The 14,978-nt window shown below is 38.8% G+C and overlaps 1 protein-coding gene across 1 annotated transcript in view; it reads right to left on the minus strand.

The window, feature by feature from the left end:
• Nucleotides 1-14,036, minus strand: part of pwp2h (PWP2 small subunit processome component) — a 32,488-nt gene extending 18,452 nt beyond the window's left edge. The window contains exons 1-10 of the mRNA XM_085802259.1: nucleotides 13,861-14,036; nucleotides 13,583-13,695; nucleotides 11,992-12,086; nucleotides 11,516-11,615; nucleotides 9,632-9,775; nucleotides 7,648-7,783; nucleotides 5,679-5,923; nucleotides 4,571-4,714; nucleotides 3,812-3,882; nucleotides 2,913-3,049 (exon numbers count right to left, since the gene is read on the minus strand). Of these exons, the coding sequence (XP_085658385.1) occupies nucleotides 2,913-3,049; nucleotides 3,812-3,882; nucleotides 4,571-4,714; nucleotides 5,679-5,923; nucleotides 7,648-7,783; nucleotides 9,632-9,775; nucleotides 11,516-11,615; nucleotides 11,992-12,086; nucleotides 13,583-13,695; nucleotides 13,861-13,878 (1,203 nt within the window). The 5' untranslated portion in view covers nucleotides 13,879-14,036. The remainder of the gene's footprint in view (nucleotides 1-2,912; nucleotides 3,050-3,811; nucleotides 3,883-4,570; nucleotides 4,715-5,678; nucleotides 5,924-7,647; nucleotides 7,784-9,631; nucleotides 9,776-11,515; nucleotides 11,616-11,991; nucleotides 12,087-13,582; nucleotides 13,696-13,860) is intronic.
• Between the last annotated feature and the right edge of the window lie 942 nt (nucleotides 14,037-14,978).

Consider the following 14,978-nt stretch of genomic DNA (forward strand, 5'->3'; position numbering starts at 1 on the left):
TTGTGTGTGTTTTTTTACGAAGAGCTCTGGTGTCCCTTTGCTACCGTTGCATTGAAATGCACTGCTACGTCAAGACCCCCTGTAACTCAGAGAAGGGACGGTGGACTCTGAAAATTCTTCCAGCCCTTAGTCAACATGAGGGTGAGTAGATAATGAGCGAAATATCATTCTAGGGTGAACTATCCCTTTAAGTTTGGATTTCAGGATTTCACAAGGCTGTAGCTTTTAAGTGGTCAGAGATAAATCTATGGTGTAAATGAGAAAAATATTCACAATTACCTAAAGTTTGTGATAGGAGTAAATGTACTCATCTAATTTGCATATTGTGACAGCCCCATTGGATTACGTGACCTCCAGTAAAACTGAATTTGGAACATATTTACACAGGAAAAAAAGGGGGGTTGACGAGTGTGTGTGTGTGTGTGGTGTGTGGGGGGGGCGCACGGTGTTTCTCAAGACCTGAAGTTCACTTCCTGGTCGCTCTGAGCTGCGTGAGCTCCACGAGAAAAAGCGGAGCGCCTGTGCGCCAATCAAACTTTTTTTCTCAGATATTTTGTAGAAAAACACACCCACAAATGACGTGAGGATTTAAGCTGAACGTGTTCGCCATCTAGTGGTACCAAGCAGTAACAATATAGGGCAGTAGATTTAAAGATATGGGCTGTTTTATTCAAGCATGCTGCCTGTCGCAATAATGCGACTTTTACGCCTAGAGGGTTAATATCATCACACCTTCCAAACTGCACTGCTCTTCAATGGCGGCTATGAGAACTGCTTGGGAACAAAACCTGAATTATACCTTTACAGATCCTCACTCCAACTTGTGTACATCAGTTTTTTCATACGATATCAGAGACCCTTCCCAGAATCTGCAAATTTTTTTGCCATTTTTGCTCCAGATTTGGATTTGTCTGAAGCTAGACTCAACTTTTTCTTTACTCGCTCGACTAGAGAGCGATCTCTCTGAAGTAGAAGGATCCAGCTCCTCCTTTTCATTTAGGACAGTTCAGAGACATGAGAGAAGATTCTTGGTATTTTATAAGAAACCCCCTTTTCTTTTCATATACCGTATTTCCTCTAATAGTAGCCGGTATCTATTTAATAGCCGGGTCTGTTATAATGGCCGGGGGCGTGGTTTACACGAACAAATAAAGGCCGGCCCCAAATACAGGCCGGGTCAATGGGAAAAAAACAAACAAACAGAAAAAACCTGAATTTCAGTCACTGTGGATGCACTGGTCTCAGGCGGCCAAACACGGATGCAGTAACCCACAAGTGCCAGCAGATGGCAGTAGCTAGATCTGAAGTGCCACATGAACCCACGCTTCAAGGAAACAGTCACTGACAACTCGACCGAAGAGAGCTTTAGCAGCATGGCGTGTCACTACCCGACTTGCGACGCTACCCGATCTGTGACAAAACTGGTCACTTGTGCTCCAGCGTTTATTAGCCTAATCCTGTCCAGCTGATCGCTGCTGTTGCGGTACCTGCTACAGTAATGTGTAAAAAAATATAATTAATTGTAGGCAGAATGAAAACTGAGCACGGTAACTGTCAAATTTGAGCACCAGCATGAAACAGAGGAAGAAATAATAGCCTCTCTCAAATATAAGCCGGTCTCCAATACAGGCCGGTTCCCCTGGGCAGCTAAAGTAAATAAAGGCCTCGGCCTCTATTAGAGGAAATACGGTATTTTACTTTTCACCTAATTTTCTCCTTTTTTTCTCTTGTCTTGTTTCTCTGTTGTACGTATTTATATTTTCTATGCATTGTAGTTAATAATTTCATAAATAATCTCTGAGTTCTTTTTTTCTTTCTTTTCAGGTATTTTCTTCTTTTTTAATTTAAATTTGTGTCTCTTTTTTCCTCTTGTCCTGTTTCTCTGTTACTATTAATGTATAATGTATCATTTCTATTGATCTGTTTTATTAGTTGTTATCTATCTATCTATCTATCTATCTATCTATCTATCTATCTATCTATCTATCTATCTATCTATCTATCTATCTATCTATCTATCTATCTATCTATTCTGTGCTAAATTGAAAAAAAAAAAAATTAAAGCTGCACCTAGTTAGCTATAGCTTAGCATAAAGCCAAAATGTAAGTGCCTGCACATCTATCTATCTTAATACTTACTACTATACTATACTATTTATCTATCTGTCTATCTGTCTATCTGTCTATCTATCTATCTATCTATCTATCTATCTATCTATCTATCTATCTATCTATCTATCTAGTGCATTTATTTATATTTTCTATGCATTGTTGTTAATGTTTTTTTTATATAATTTTTAGTCTGTCTATCCACAATTTTGTCTGTTTGTCCATATTTGGGCATCGGGATGTGTCATGATGTGTCGATGTTGTCGACCGTCTTATTCATGACTTGTCATCAATAAAAAGACCTTTGAATGAAATACTCTAACACCTGTGATGACGACAGTTTAACAACCACATGAAACCATTATCTCACTTTTCGTGCTCGTACACTGCATCTATCTATCTATCTATCTATCTATCTATCTATCTATCTATCTATCTATCTATCTATCTATCTATCTATCTATCTATCTATCTATCTATCTATCTATCTATCTATCTACCTAGTCTGTGCTAAATTGAAAAAAAAACAAAAATTAAAGCTGCACCTAGTTAGCTATAGCTTAGCATAAAGCCTACAGTTTAACAACCACATGAAACCATTATCTCACTTTTCGTGCTCGTACACTGCATCTATCTATCTATCTATCTATCTATCTATCTATCTATCTATCTATCTATCTATCTATCTATCTATCTATCTATCTATCTACCTAGTCTGTGCTAAATTGAAAAAAAAAAACCTAGTTAGCTATAGCTTAGCATAAAGCCTACAGTTTAACAACCACATGAAACCATCAACTCACTTTCCCGTCGTCGCCTCCCGTCACGATGTACTGTCCGTCGGGCGAGTAGGCCAGCGAGGCCATGTTGTTGAAGTGACCCTGCTGCTTGAAGACGTACGACTCGCTCTGCCACTCCCACACCAGCAGCTGCCCCATCCCTTCAGGAAGAACAAAACAACCACCTTTAATCCAGAATTGGTTGCTTTAAATAATCTATCTATCTATCTATCTATCTAGTCTGTGCTAAATTGAAAAAAAAATTAAAGCTGCACCTAGTTAGCTATAGCTTAGCATAAAGCCAAAATGTATATGCATAACTTTGTTCAAGTGCATGCACATCTATCAGCAAATAAATAAATACAAAATACCAAAATACTAAAACCATCTACAGGGTATATACAGGAATCTTGAAGTTAATTCTAAAACCTTTTTAAGACTTTTTCAAGACCTTCTCAATATTTTTCAATACCTCACCGCCACTTCAAGCTGTAACCATTTACATCAGTGACACTTTCAACGTAACAGTTTTAGTTTGTGATAAAGACTATAGACCACTATGATGCATAAAAGGCAAAGTTTATCAAAAAAAAAAAAAAAAAAAACATTGCTCCACTCTCAAAAAACAAAACAACAATCTTCTTTTCTTTTTTTATGTACCGTTTTATCTTTGTTTTTTAATAAAATTAATAAATTCACACACTTTTACAATGTGTTTTAGGACTCAAACTCTTGGACAGCTAATTCTGAAAAAATACCTTCAAAATTTAAGACTTTATAAAGACGTGATAAGACTTTTTAACACTTTTTAAGGGTCTTAATTTTCCCCAAATTGATTTATCACCTTTTAATACTTTTCAAGACTCCGCAGATACCCTGATCTAATCTAATCCAGCTGACAAAACATCTGTCTGACTTCTCACCCGAGCAGCCGAAGCCGATCCAGTCCCCAGAGCTGTTGATGGACACCGAGGAGATCCTCTGGTCTGAAATACTGGAGGGAAAAAAACACGTAAATTGTCAAATAATGCATCATCCTCATCCCAATTCTCATTCTCATCTTCCTCATCATCATCATAACAGCCTGATGTTTACTTTACTGCATCCAAAATCACATTTATTAAGGATAAAAAACAAAATTATGATGAATTATATGTTTTTGAACATTATATTTACACCTAAACACACACTACCATAGTCTCATAATGCAATATTGATCCATAATGGTCCACTGTCGCCTCAAGGCAACACTGCAATTTTCTATAATGGTACGTTGTTGCTTTGGGGCAACAGGTGCATTTTAACAAGTTTCCATTATTTAATAAGTAAATAAATTGCATGGAACTATTAAAAATTAAACTTCTAATTAATCTATTAGTGTAAATATATTTTTTTCCAGATGAAAAAGGGCCAGGAAGTTACTGTATGTTTTCAGACCGTTTTAGTGGAGCAAAATGGCAAACCTGTTTCCTTTGAAAAAGTCTGTAAAAAAGGGTTTCAGTGGCTTCTTGAAAGTCATGTGATAAATTAAAGCATTGTTATTGGTTCTCTAAGGTCTCCTCTCTTTTTTAAAGTATTACAGCATTAAATGGGATGAATTGTGGAGATGTGACAGGACAAAAAGTGGTGGCAACATGGTACCATAGAGGGTTAATACAATTATTCTTCCTCTTCTCTCTCACCTGAGGGAGTGGATCAGGTTGAACTCTGGGAGCTCGTGCAGGTGGAAGACGCCGGATGCAAACCCAGTGACCAGGATGTGGGTGTGTTTGTGGTAGGCAGCAGCAGTCAGGTTGTTGAAATCCCCCTCCTTGTTGAAGAAGTGTCTGGAAATAAAGTTAAATCAAATGTTTTAGCAACCATGAGGACAGAAATGGTAGAAAAAACCTTTTTAATTGCATCATTGCGTATTTATTAACAAATCTGAGGGCAACTATGCCATTTCAAAAGTCGTTTTACACCAACTTCCTGTGCAATATTTCACAATAAAAGCTCAATTAAAGGGATAGTTCACCCAAAATTCTCATTTTCTACTCACCCTCATGTCGACTAAGGGTTGGGAGAAGTGTCAGAGTCCTCCGTGCCTTTTTGGAGTTATAGGGGGGCTTATTTAGACGTATTTAATTTTTTTCTGAACAATTTTTCATGTTGGGGCTTTAATACAAGAGGGACATTACATACGAGCAGTATGGAGGTATTTGGATGTTTTTTGGTGTGTCTTTTTGGACGAAGAAAAGTGAGCCCTGTTCGCCACCGGACATGCAGTGCTGCACGGACCCCCCTGTAACTCCAAGCAGGCACGGATAACTCTGAAATTTCTCCCATGAGGGTGAGTAAATTTGAATTTTGGTGAACTATCCCTTTAAGAAATTAATGGAGACTGTTCACTGAAACACGTTGGCTCTGGTCACGATTTTAGTAAAATAATAAATGTATGTAAAAGTCACTCAGTAAAATGATATTTTATCGTTTTAAAGGGATAGTTCAACATTTTAGCAAATTGGCCCATCACCATAATCCCTATAGTTTTAGGAGTAGGTTAGTTACATTTAATTGTCGGTGCAAGATACTTTTAGAACGGCGGAGCCAAGAAATCCCATAATCCTCCGTAGCGTAGCTCTGAGCAGCTCACGGCTCCGCTCCGCCGTTCTAAAAACAGCTTGCACCGACCATTAAAGGTAACGAACCTACTGCTAAAAAGCAATGGGTCCATTTTCCAAAATGTTGAACTATCCCTTTAAGCACTTACTCAAGAATAAATAAAAGCCAAAAAAAAAGTCTTCCTCTCACTTGCTCCTCTGCTTGTATCGGACGTTCTTCTTCTTCTTCGTCTTCTTCTCTTTGGGGGTTTCGGTTTTCCCTCTGATCACCTCTCCCTCCTCTCCCTCCAGCCTCTCTTCCTCCTCCTCCTCTTCCTCCTCCTCTTCCTCTTCCCCTCCCTTCGTTTTTTCCCGCCTCCTCTGCAGGATGAGTCCGTCCAGCTCCGTGTCGCTCTCCCACACGCACAGCGTCCCGTCCTGGCTCACCGTGTACAGCTGGAGGCACATCGCCGTTACACGTTAGATGTTTGTCACAATTTATCCATTATTGAACCATTTGTCTTTTAAAAAAAACTCACGCTCTTAAAAAGTTTCAGTGAGTTACAAAAAGAATTCGGGCTGGAAAACAAAGATTTTTTTCGTTACCTGCAAATTAGAGATTTTTTCGATAAACGAATCAAACCAACATTGTCCAGAGAGGGCAACGCAGTGATAGATACTCTAACTGAAGCCTATAAAAAGAAGAATAAAAATATAATATCTAAAATATATCAAGGCCTTCAGAAACAGAATGGGATCAACACAGGATACATTAAAGCAAAATGGGAGAAAGAACTAAATATAGAAATATCAGAGGAGGAATGGCGTGTGCACAGCATTCATCTACAAGTTCAAATAAGTGGAGAATATTTGGCTGGAAGAACTGGATTCGTTTTTTCATTACACCTCTTATAAAAAGCAAATTCTCTCAATCACAAGAACAGTTCTGGAGGCAGAGCCCATATATTTTGGCTATGCCCAAAAATTCAAACCTTCTGGGGTCATGTATGTAGGCTACTACTGTGGCAAAGATCCTGGGATACACAATCCCTAACAATGTGACGGTCCTCTATTTCTGTGTCTTAAAGGGATAGTTCAACATTTTGGCAAATCGGCCCATTGCCATAATCGCTATAGTCATAGCAGTAGGTTCATTACCTTTAATTGTAGGTGTAAGCTATTTTCAGTACCGCGGAGCGCAGCAGCTGGCTGCTCAGAGCTACGCTATGGAGGCTAACGGAATTTCTTGGTTTCCCTCATTAAACTCATCAAATTCAACATCCCAAAACTCCACAGCGCTTTTGTAGACAAGTTGTGACCTGCACAACCACCACGCTATGAGATAATGACGGAACGATACGAAACGGAGCCGTTTTCGAGGTAAATACAGGGTAAATACGGAGACTGCTTGCTGAAAAACTGTCCCTGAACGCAACGCGCATCAGCGGTTTTGTATGAATTTACCTCGAAAACGGCTCCGTTTCGTATCGTTCCGTCATTATCTCATAGCGTGGTGGTTGTGCAGCTCACAACTTGTCTACAAAAGCACTGTGGAGTTTTGGGATGTTGAATTTGATGAGTTTAATGAGGGGAACCAAGAAATTCCCTTAGCCTCCATAGCGTAGCTCTGAGCAGCCAGCTGCTGCGCTCCGCTGTACTAAAAATAGCTTACACCTACAATTAAAGGTAACGAACCTACTGCTATGACTATAGCGATTATGGCAATGGGCCAATTTGCCAAAATGTTGAACTATCCCTTTAAATGAAAATGTGGTTATTAAAAAAGACTGGTAGCTGTGTAAAATACTGTTGATGGCTTGTAAAAAAGTTATAACAAAATGCTGGTATAAAACAGAATCTCCAAGCATTAACCAATGGATGGACAAAGTGAAGGAAATGTGTTTAAGTGTTTAATGGAAAAGATGACTTTCTCTCTCTGATCTAGAGGAGCAACCTTCTCCAGGAAATGGGAGAAATGGAACTGCTTTTATCAAAACAATTGAGGACGCTAACACTAACACTAACAAGTAAAGACACTGGACATTATATATAGGTCTTTCAACTGAGGAGCCCCCATGTTCTTGTTTGTGTTTTTGTTTTATTGTCTTGACAGTCTGTTGTCAACTTGTTTTTCTCTGAAAATACTAAATAAAAAGTATCAAAAAAAAAAAAAAACTCACATCCAGACTGTCCTTCTCGAAGAAACAGCCCACGATCAGGTCCTTGTGTCCCCCCAGGGAGTAGTAGATCAGGTTGGTCCAGCGCTCGGCGCCAAACACCCACGTGGACATGTCTTTGCTTCCCACCACGAAACACCTGAAGGGAGGAAACGCCACACAAACATTTCAAAGTTGAGATTTTGGTATCAATGGAAAGATTAGAAAATAAGCTTTAAAATGATACCCTAGTCAGAGTCCTACATTTGATGGTTTTCTAGATGTGGCCATTTGAATTACGATCTCCTACTCTCTTATTCTGTTCTAAAACCTGAGAAAATAGCAGTTAAAGTTTTTGCCAGTGACTCTGGCATCTGTTCCTGTACCACGTGATTACACACAACCTATACGGTCCCTTGTTGTCATAGATCAGGCATCACCAAATGGCGGACCTCGGTCCGGACCCGGACCGAGTGATGGTTCGATCCGGACCCGAGACCAATCTCTAATAATAACATTTTTTTCCGACGGGACAGCGGGCTCAGCTATAGGTCAATACGGCAGCTTCACTCAATTGAGCCAATCAGATCGTTTGTTTACCCGGTGCGGCCAGAGGGAAAGAGAAAGGAGACGGAGTGATGACAGCATGTCTTGCTCCAAAATAAAAAAAAGTTGATGCTGAAGTCAAAGGCGAGCCGCTGAGCGTTTGTGGCCGCCGCCGCCGCCTTGGTTAAGCGTGTGTGCGCGCGTGTGGGGGCCGTTCAGAAGGGTCTCTTGCGCGCACAAGCCCATTACTTTAATGTGCGCTCACGACGCCGTAGCGGTGCGACGTGCTTGTTTCCTGCTTCTCCGCCGGTGTTGTGTTGACCCCCGGTTCTCCCTCGGTCTGTAAACTTCTTCACGCGGAGCTCTGCCCCGTTTGGAAGGAGCAGGAAGCTCGTATGCGGGAAGACGTCGCTTCAGAGGTGTAGAATGTGTGTTAGAGAAACACCTATTTCAGGACTACTGACTTGTATCACCAGAACAGAACAGACATATCCTATGATTTTCAGCCTCCCTCCATATTTAATGGAGGGGGACAATACAATGACAGTGCAGCTATCAAGATGCTTTTGACACCTTGGCCTCAAAAAAAGAAAGGAAGAAAGAAAAAAGCACCAAACAAACAAACAAACAAACAAACAAACAAACAAACAAACAAACAAACAGGGACACCCCCTTATTTATTCGGTCTTGTTCTCTTTAATTGAAATACAGGCCTTAAATTAATTTGCCTGGGAGCTACTTTTATTCATGGTAAAAAAAATTTTTTTTAAAAAAGCTAGTTGTTTACTATAAAAGTGCACTATGTTAAATGTTTCCTGTGTTGAAAATTGACAATAGATATGAAAATCCACTTCGTTGGGGTAGGCTATAGCTTATATATAAGACACCATTTGGACTTTATAAGGTTCGGACCTTTCACTTGGATGAAAGTTTAGTAACTGGACCTCAATGAATTTTAATTGAATACCCCTGTCATAGATGCACCATTCAATGACCCTCGGAAAGCGGAGAATCTCACAATTCAGATGCTTTTTACAGCTTGTTTCTATCATAAACGGTTCAGAAGTTGTCATGTTTTGTTGACGTTTTGTAAAACATGTGCAAGCGTGTACGTTCGGTTTAGCATCGATGCTACTCGGTTTAGCATCTGTTTCTGTACCCGTCCCTTCTCGTCACAGAGGCAACATTCAATGACCGTCGGAAAGCGGAGAATCCCGCGATTCAGATGCAGTTTACAGCTCGTCTCTATCATGAACGGTTCAGAAGATATTTCATGTTTTGCACCGAAGCAACGCTCATTTTCAGAGGGTTTAAGTTGCAGGTCGACTTTAATCATCATTTTCGTGCCTTTTCTCAATTATCTGGACTGTGAAACTTTGGGAGATTGTTTTTGAATGTCATTGCTTTGAAATTAGGGCAAAATTTCTATGGGTTTTCCACGTTATCAGCTGATTGAACTGACTTGGAGTCGTCGGTCCAGTCGATGCAGGTGGTCTCGTCGTAGGGGCCGTAGTAGCTCTTGTCCAGCACGAAGGCGTTGAACTCCCGCTGCTTCCCGGGAGCGTGGTACAGCAGCGCCACGTTCTCCTTAGTGACCACGAACTTCCTGAGAGACGAAGCAGACAGGTCATATACAACCACAGGATTTACTTTTCCAACTAAATCTTCATCAATTTCCAAACATATTAAGATAACACACATATAACACACATATATAATAGTTCAACATTTTGGCAAAATGGCCCATTGCCATAATCCCTATAGTTTTAGGAGAAGGTTTGTTACCTTTAAAGGACAATTCTGGGCAAATTCAACTCAGGGGTGTATTTTCCTAACATTTTAGGTCTAAAAGAAGGAATCTGAAGATTTTCAGTTTAATTAATCGCTCCTGTTTTGCGGTAGTTGTGTCTGTCCCCGCGTTGCCACGGCAGCGATGAATGGGAGCGGATGGAAGTTCTGCTGCTTAGGCTGTTTCCAGCCCTCAAAGCTGCAATTTTTTCCACAGACAGCGTCAGATGGAGACTCAAACATGCACCGAGAAGTTTATTTACTTCAAGCAAGCCGACATGTTTGTAAAACTAGATCTAATTCAAAGTCTCACGTGCAGTGGGAAGCTCCCGTTTGTGTCATAAACACAGGAATATCAACTCTTGACTTGCTTCAAGTAAAAATAAACTTCTCGGTGCATGTTTGAGTCGCCATCTGATGCTGTCTGTGGAAAAAAAATTGCGGTTTTGAGGGATGTAAACAGCCTAAACAGCGGAACTTGCATCCGCTCCCATTCATCGCTGCCGTGGCGATGCGGGGACAGACACAACTACCGCAAAACAGGAGCAATTAAACTGAAAATCTTCAGATTCCTTCTTTTAGACGTAAAATGTTAGGAACATACACCCCTGAGTTGAATTTGCACGGAATTGTCCTTTGTTCTGCATTTGCCTCTACTGAACCTACTCCTAGAACGATCAGGATTATGGCAATGGGCGAATTTGCCAAAATGTTGAACTATCCCTTTAAGACATAACAACAAAAAAGCCACATATGGTAAGTAACTAATAAAGACAGAGGGAAAAAAACTATTTAAATATATACACAATGAAATAATGATATAAATAATTAAAGCAGATATCAGTGGAATGTTTTTGTTAATATAAGTCCTAAATAGTCCTATTTTCCGTCAGCAATCACTTACATGAAGTATTTCAGCCTAAACACGAGTCTCTCCGTCACTCTGCTCTGCTGTAACCCGAGGAGAAAATTTTCCTTGTGGGATACAAGTGTTATCCAATGAGGGGAGAGAACGGCATGAAGGGCTGTGTGTGCAGCCAAGGGATGCGCGTGAATGTGGTGACGTAGCACGAGGACCAATTGATGCCTGACAAGGGCGGGGGCTGCTAACTCATGGTGCGTTCAAGGAAACTCGTACTTTGTGTTTTTCCTTCCTGTGAAGTCATACCAGTTCGATCTGGTACGAGTTCACGGGTCGGAAGTTACGAGTGGCCGTTATAGGGAACTTTCACAGACAACAGGACGGTAAAAACACGAGCTACGGGTTACCTGGAACGCTACCAAGTCGTAGTTGTGACTTGAAGCTGTAACTTACGGTTTCAAAAGCCTGCCTTGAACACAGCATTAGCCGAAACGGCCGTGCCACTGATATCTGCTTTAACAAGTAAAAGTAATAATAATATATCATTGTTTCTTCCTATGTTAACTGGTAGATACCTAATAAGAAAACAACAGTAAATGTAATGTTATTTAACGTACGTAATTCTGATTGTTGTTTGGTGTTTTTCACATTCAGCAGCAAAAATAAACCAATTATCCATCCATAAAAACCATTTACCTGCCATCAGGTGAGAAGCGGATGCTGTTCACAGGCTTGTGGAAGTGGAAGTGGTGAAGGACGGCGCGGGTGATGAGGCTGACCAACAAGGCTGCTCCATCTGGGACACAAACATGGAATCGTTGTAATGTTTTTGTAATAGATGCTTCATTTTTTATGAATGAGAGACAAAGTGCAGCCTCTTAAAGGGATAGTAGCATTTTTTTAAAGTGGGGTTGTATGATCTACAAATAGAACAATGGAACTGTGTGTTTTTTTTTCAGGTAAAACCTCTTTTAGGCCGTGAAAATAGGCCGTTTCTTTGGGTCCATTCACAACACTGTATGTTGTAAATCTCTGGGCAGGGCTATTATGGGCTGGCGTTGCTAACGGGAGGAGTGCAGAGAGTCTTCTACTGCAATTAAAGTACTTAGGGGCTATTTGGAGATCATAGAACCCCACTTTAAAAAAAAATGCTACTATCCCTTTAATCTTACCTTCATCTACTACGATCGCCAAATGTCCATCAGGCGACAGACCCACACATGTGATGTTCTTTGTCGTGGAGACAGGTAACGTTTCTGATGTGTTGCTGGAAGACAAACGAGAACAACTTTCAGTCTGAGTCTGAAACCAAATGGATAAAACTGATCAAATGCATGCGTTTATAGACAAAAACACTTGCTTACACATATTTAGCAAATTACATCCACTGCAAATTCTAATGCAACATGTGGGCAAAGTTGATTTTATGCACTGTAGCTTATAAATACTTAATAATAATAATAATAATGACAAAAAGCTTTATTTGTATAGCACCTTTCAAAACACAGTTACAAGGTGCTTTACAGAACAAGTTAAAATAACACATAGTCCAGGTAAAATAACGTTTTCCGACAGACTAATTGTAACAGAATGTTTTTCACCATACATCATTTCTATGAGGTGTCCAGAGCAACATACTAAAAGTCCTAAGAAATCCTAGTTGGGGAAATGTGGTTAATTCGCATCATTATTTACTGTATAAAGTCTATGGTGCCGACAACAATACACCCCAATGGGGCTATTTTTTCCCTTTACTCCTATCACAATGAAACTTTACACAATGAAAGTATCCATGAAATGTAACATTTTTTGTATTACAAGTTTCTTTTAAAATTAATTTGAATATGCAAATGAGCCTTACACTAATCAAATATGCCCAAAATACACCCAAATAGACATATTTTTGTTCCTTTACTCCTACCACAATGAAAGTAGACATGAAAAGTAACATTTTTTGTATTACACGTTTCATGGAAAATGAATTTCAGGGATACTTTCATTATGTAAAGTTTCATTGTGATAGGAGTAAAGGGAAAAAATAGCCCCATTGGGGTGTATTGTTGTCGGCACCATAGACTTTAAACAGTAAATAATTATGCGAAATAAACATATTTCCCCAACTAGGATTTCTTAGGACTTTTTGTATGTTGCTCTGGACGCCTCATAGAAATGATGTATGGTGAAAAACATTCTGTTACAATTTGTCGGAAAACGCTATTTTGCCTGGACTATGTGTTATTTTAACTTGTTCTGTAAAGCACCTTGTAACTGTGTTTTGAAAGGTGCTATACAAATAACCTAATGCTTATTGTCATTATTATTATTAAGTATTTATAAGCTACAATACATAAAATCAACTTTGCCAACATGTTGCATTAGAATTTGCATTGGATGTATTTTGCAAAATATATGCAAGCAAGTGTTTTTGTCTATAAATGCATGCATTTGATCAGTTTTATCCATTTGATTGCGAATTAAACATATTTCCCCAACTAGGATTTCTTAGGACTTTTAGTATGTTGTTCTGGACGCCTCATAGAAATTATATATGGTGAAAAACATTCTGTTACAATTAGTTATATATTTGGGTCCAAAATCAGCTAGATTGCCACAAAAACATTCAAAAACATGAAACCAAAGACCTGATCTGCTTTACAGAGTGAGATAAAACTGTCAGGATGAAAACATAGAGCCATAATTAACAAGGACGATAATAAAAATAATAATAATAGAACAAATAAAATAAGTATAATAAAGTCTCACTTCTTCAGGTCGAAGACTGACACTCTGTTTCCAACCGGACTGATCACTGCGTTTCCATCTTGAGAGAAATTCAGATTTCCCTGCCGATAAACAGCTCCGAGCAGGTTGGAAAACTACAACATAAAACACATTTAATTCGTTTTTCATCAACCGAAAGTCATTATGTTCTGATACACGTATTTATCCGCTGTTACAACACATTAAAACTATGTAATAAAACCACGCAGTTTGTTGTACAAGAGAGGATGCTAACAGTTAGCAAACAGCAGCTAACTCACCTTATACGCGAACTTCATCTTCACTAATATTCATCAAACTTGGTGCATTTATATTTTTCTTTTATACTTTAAACATTCCCGTGGTGGTTAAATATAATAATATGTGTCCACTGGTTCACTTCACATGCTGCTTCCTCCACATGTGTTGCAGTTGTGTTGATATTTGCCACTTCCGGGTTTGAGCTCGGTGACGGCGCCCCCTGGCGGAAGGGAGGGGAAGCCCCGCGGCGTGTCAAAGTAAAAGCACGGCAAAAAAAACTTTACTCGAGACATTCCTGTTTTTGAAATTGATTTCAAGAACTACCTTGAATGTATTAAAAGAATTGATAATAAAAAATGTATACACACTGTTAACATAATTGAAGAAATATTTGGAGAAATGTAATATGTCCTGCCATTTTCTTTCTTCTTTTTATTTAAATTCATTTATTTTATTATTATATTTATGTTACTTATGTAATGACTTATGCACTTCATCCACTTTATGTCTCATACTGTATTTGTTCATTTACTTCCTTGATGCCTGACTGTTTGTATTGTCCACGGTCAATGCTCTGACTGTGATTGGAACGTTTAAATAAAGTTTTGAAAAAGTTTTGAAAAAAAAAACAAATTAATCAAGGCCACAAAAAAATAAAAAAATAAAAGAATAAAAAAAACATCATTAATTAGTTTATACTGAATGGAATATTATTTATGGCGTATATATCACATAAAAGTGAGAAAATGAGATAGCTTTATGACTTTTGTTTACTTCATACTGTAACAAATAATTGATTTAAATATAATATGAAGATGAAATATTTATAACTACATTTTTCTTCTATTTTATTGTAAAATAATCTTACGTTTCCTCTTCCCAACACTCACCACAATGAAACAGATAGACACAAATCATGAAAAAAAAAAGAATTGGTGTAAATTTTAATAGGAAATTCAATAATGTAAGGTTTATCTGAGGCTGTTGTTAACAGTGAAGATGAATTTGATGACTTTTAAAGCTGACCATGATCATTTTCTCTTAAACGAACACCTCTATCAAATCAGAAACCACCTGCTCCAGATGAATGCCCCACTTGGAACCGAACAAAACCAGGCCGTTCCTCCACACGATCTCT

The sequence above is a fragment of the Trachurus japonicus genome, chromosome 2 (genome assembly GCF_045865225.1).
Source record: "Trachurus japonicus isolate A0001 chromosome 2, Traja_1.0".
Taxonomy (NCBI): Eukaryota; Metazoa; Chordata; class Actinopteri; order Carangiformes; family Carangidae; genus Trachurus; species Trachurus japonicus.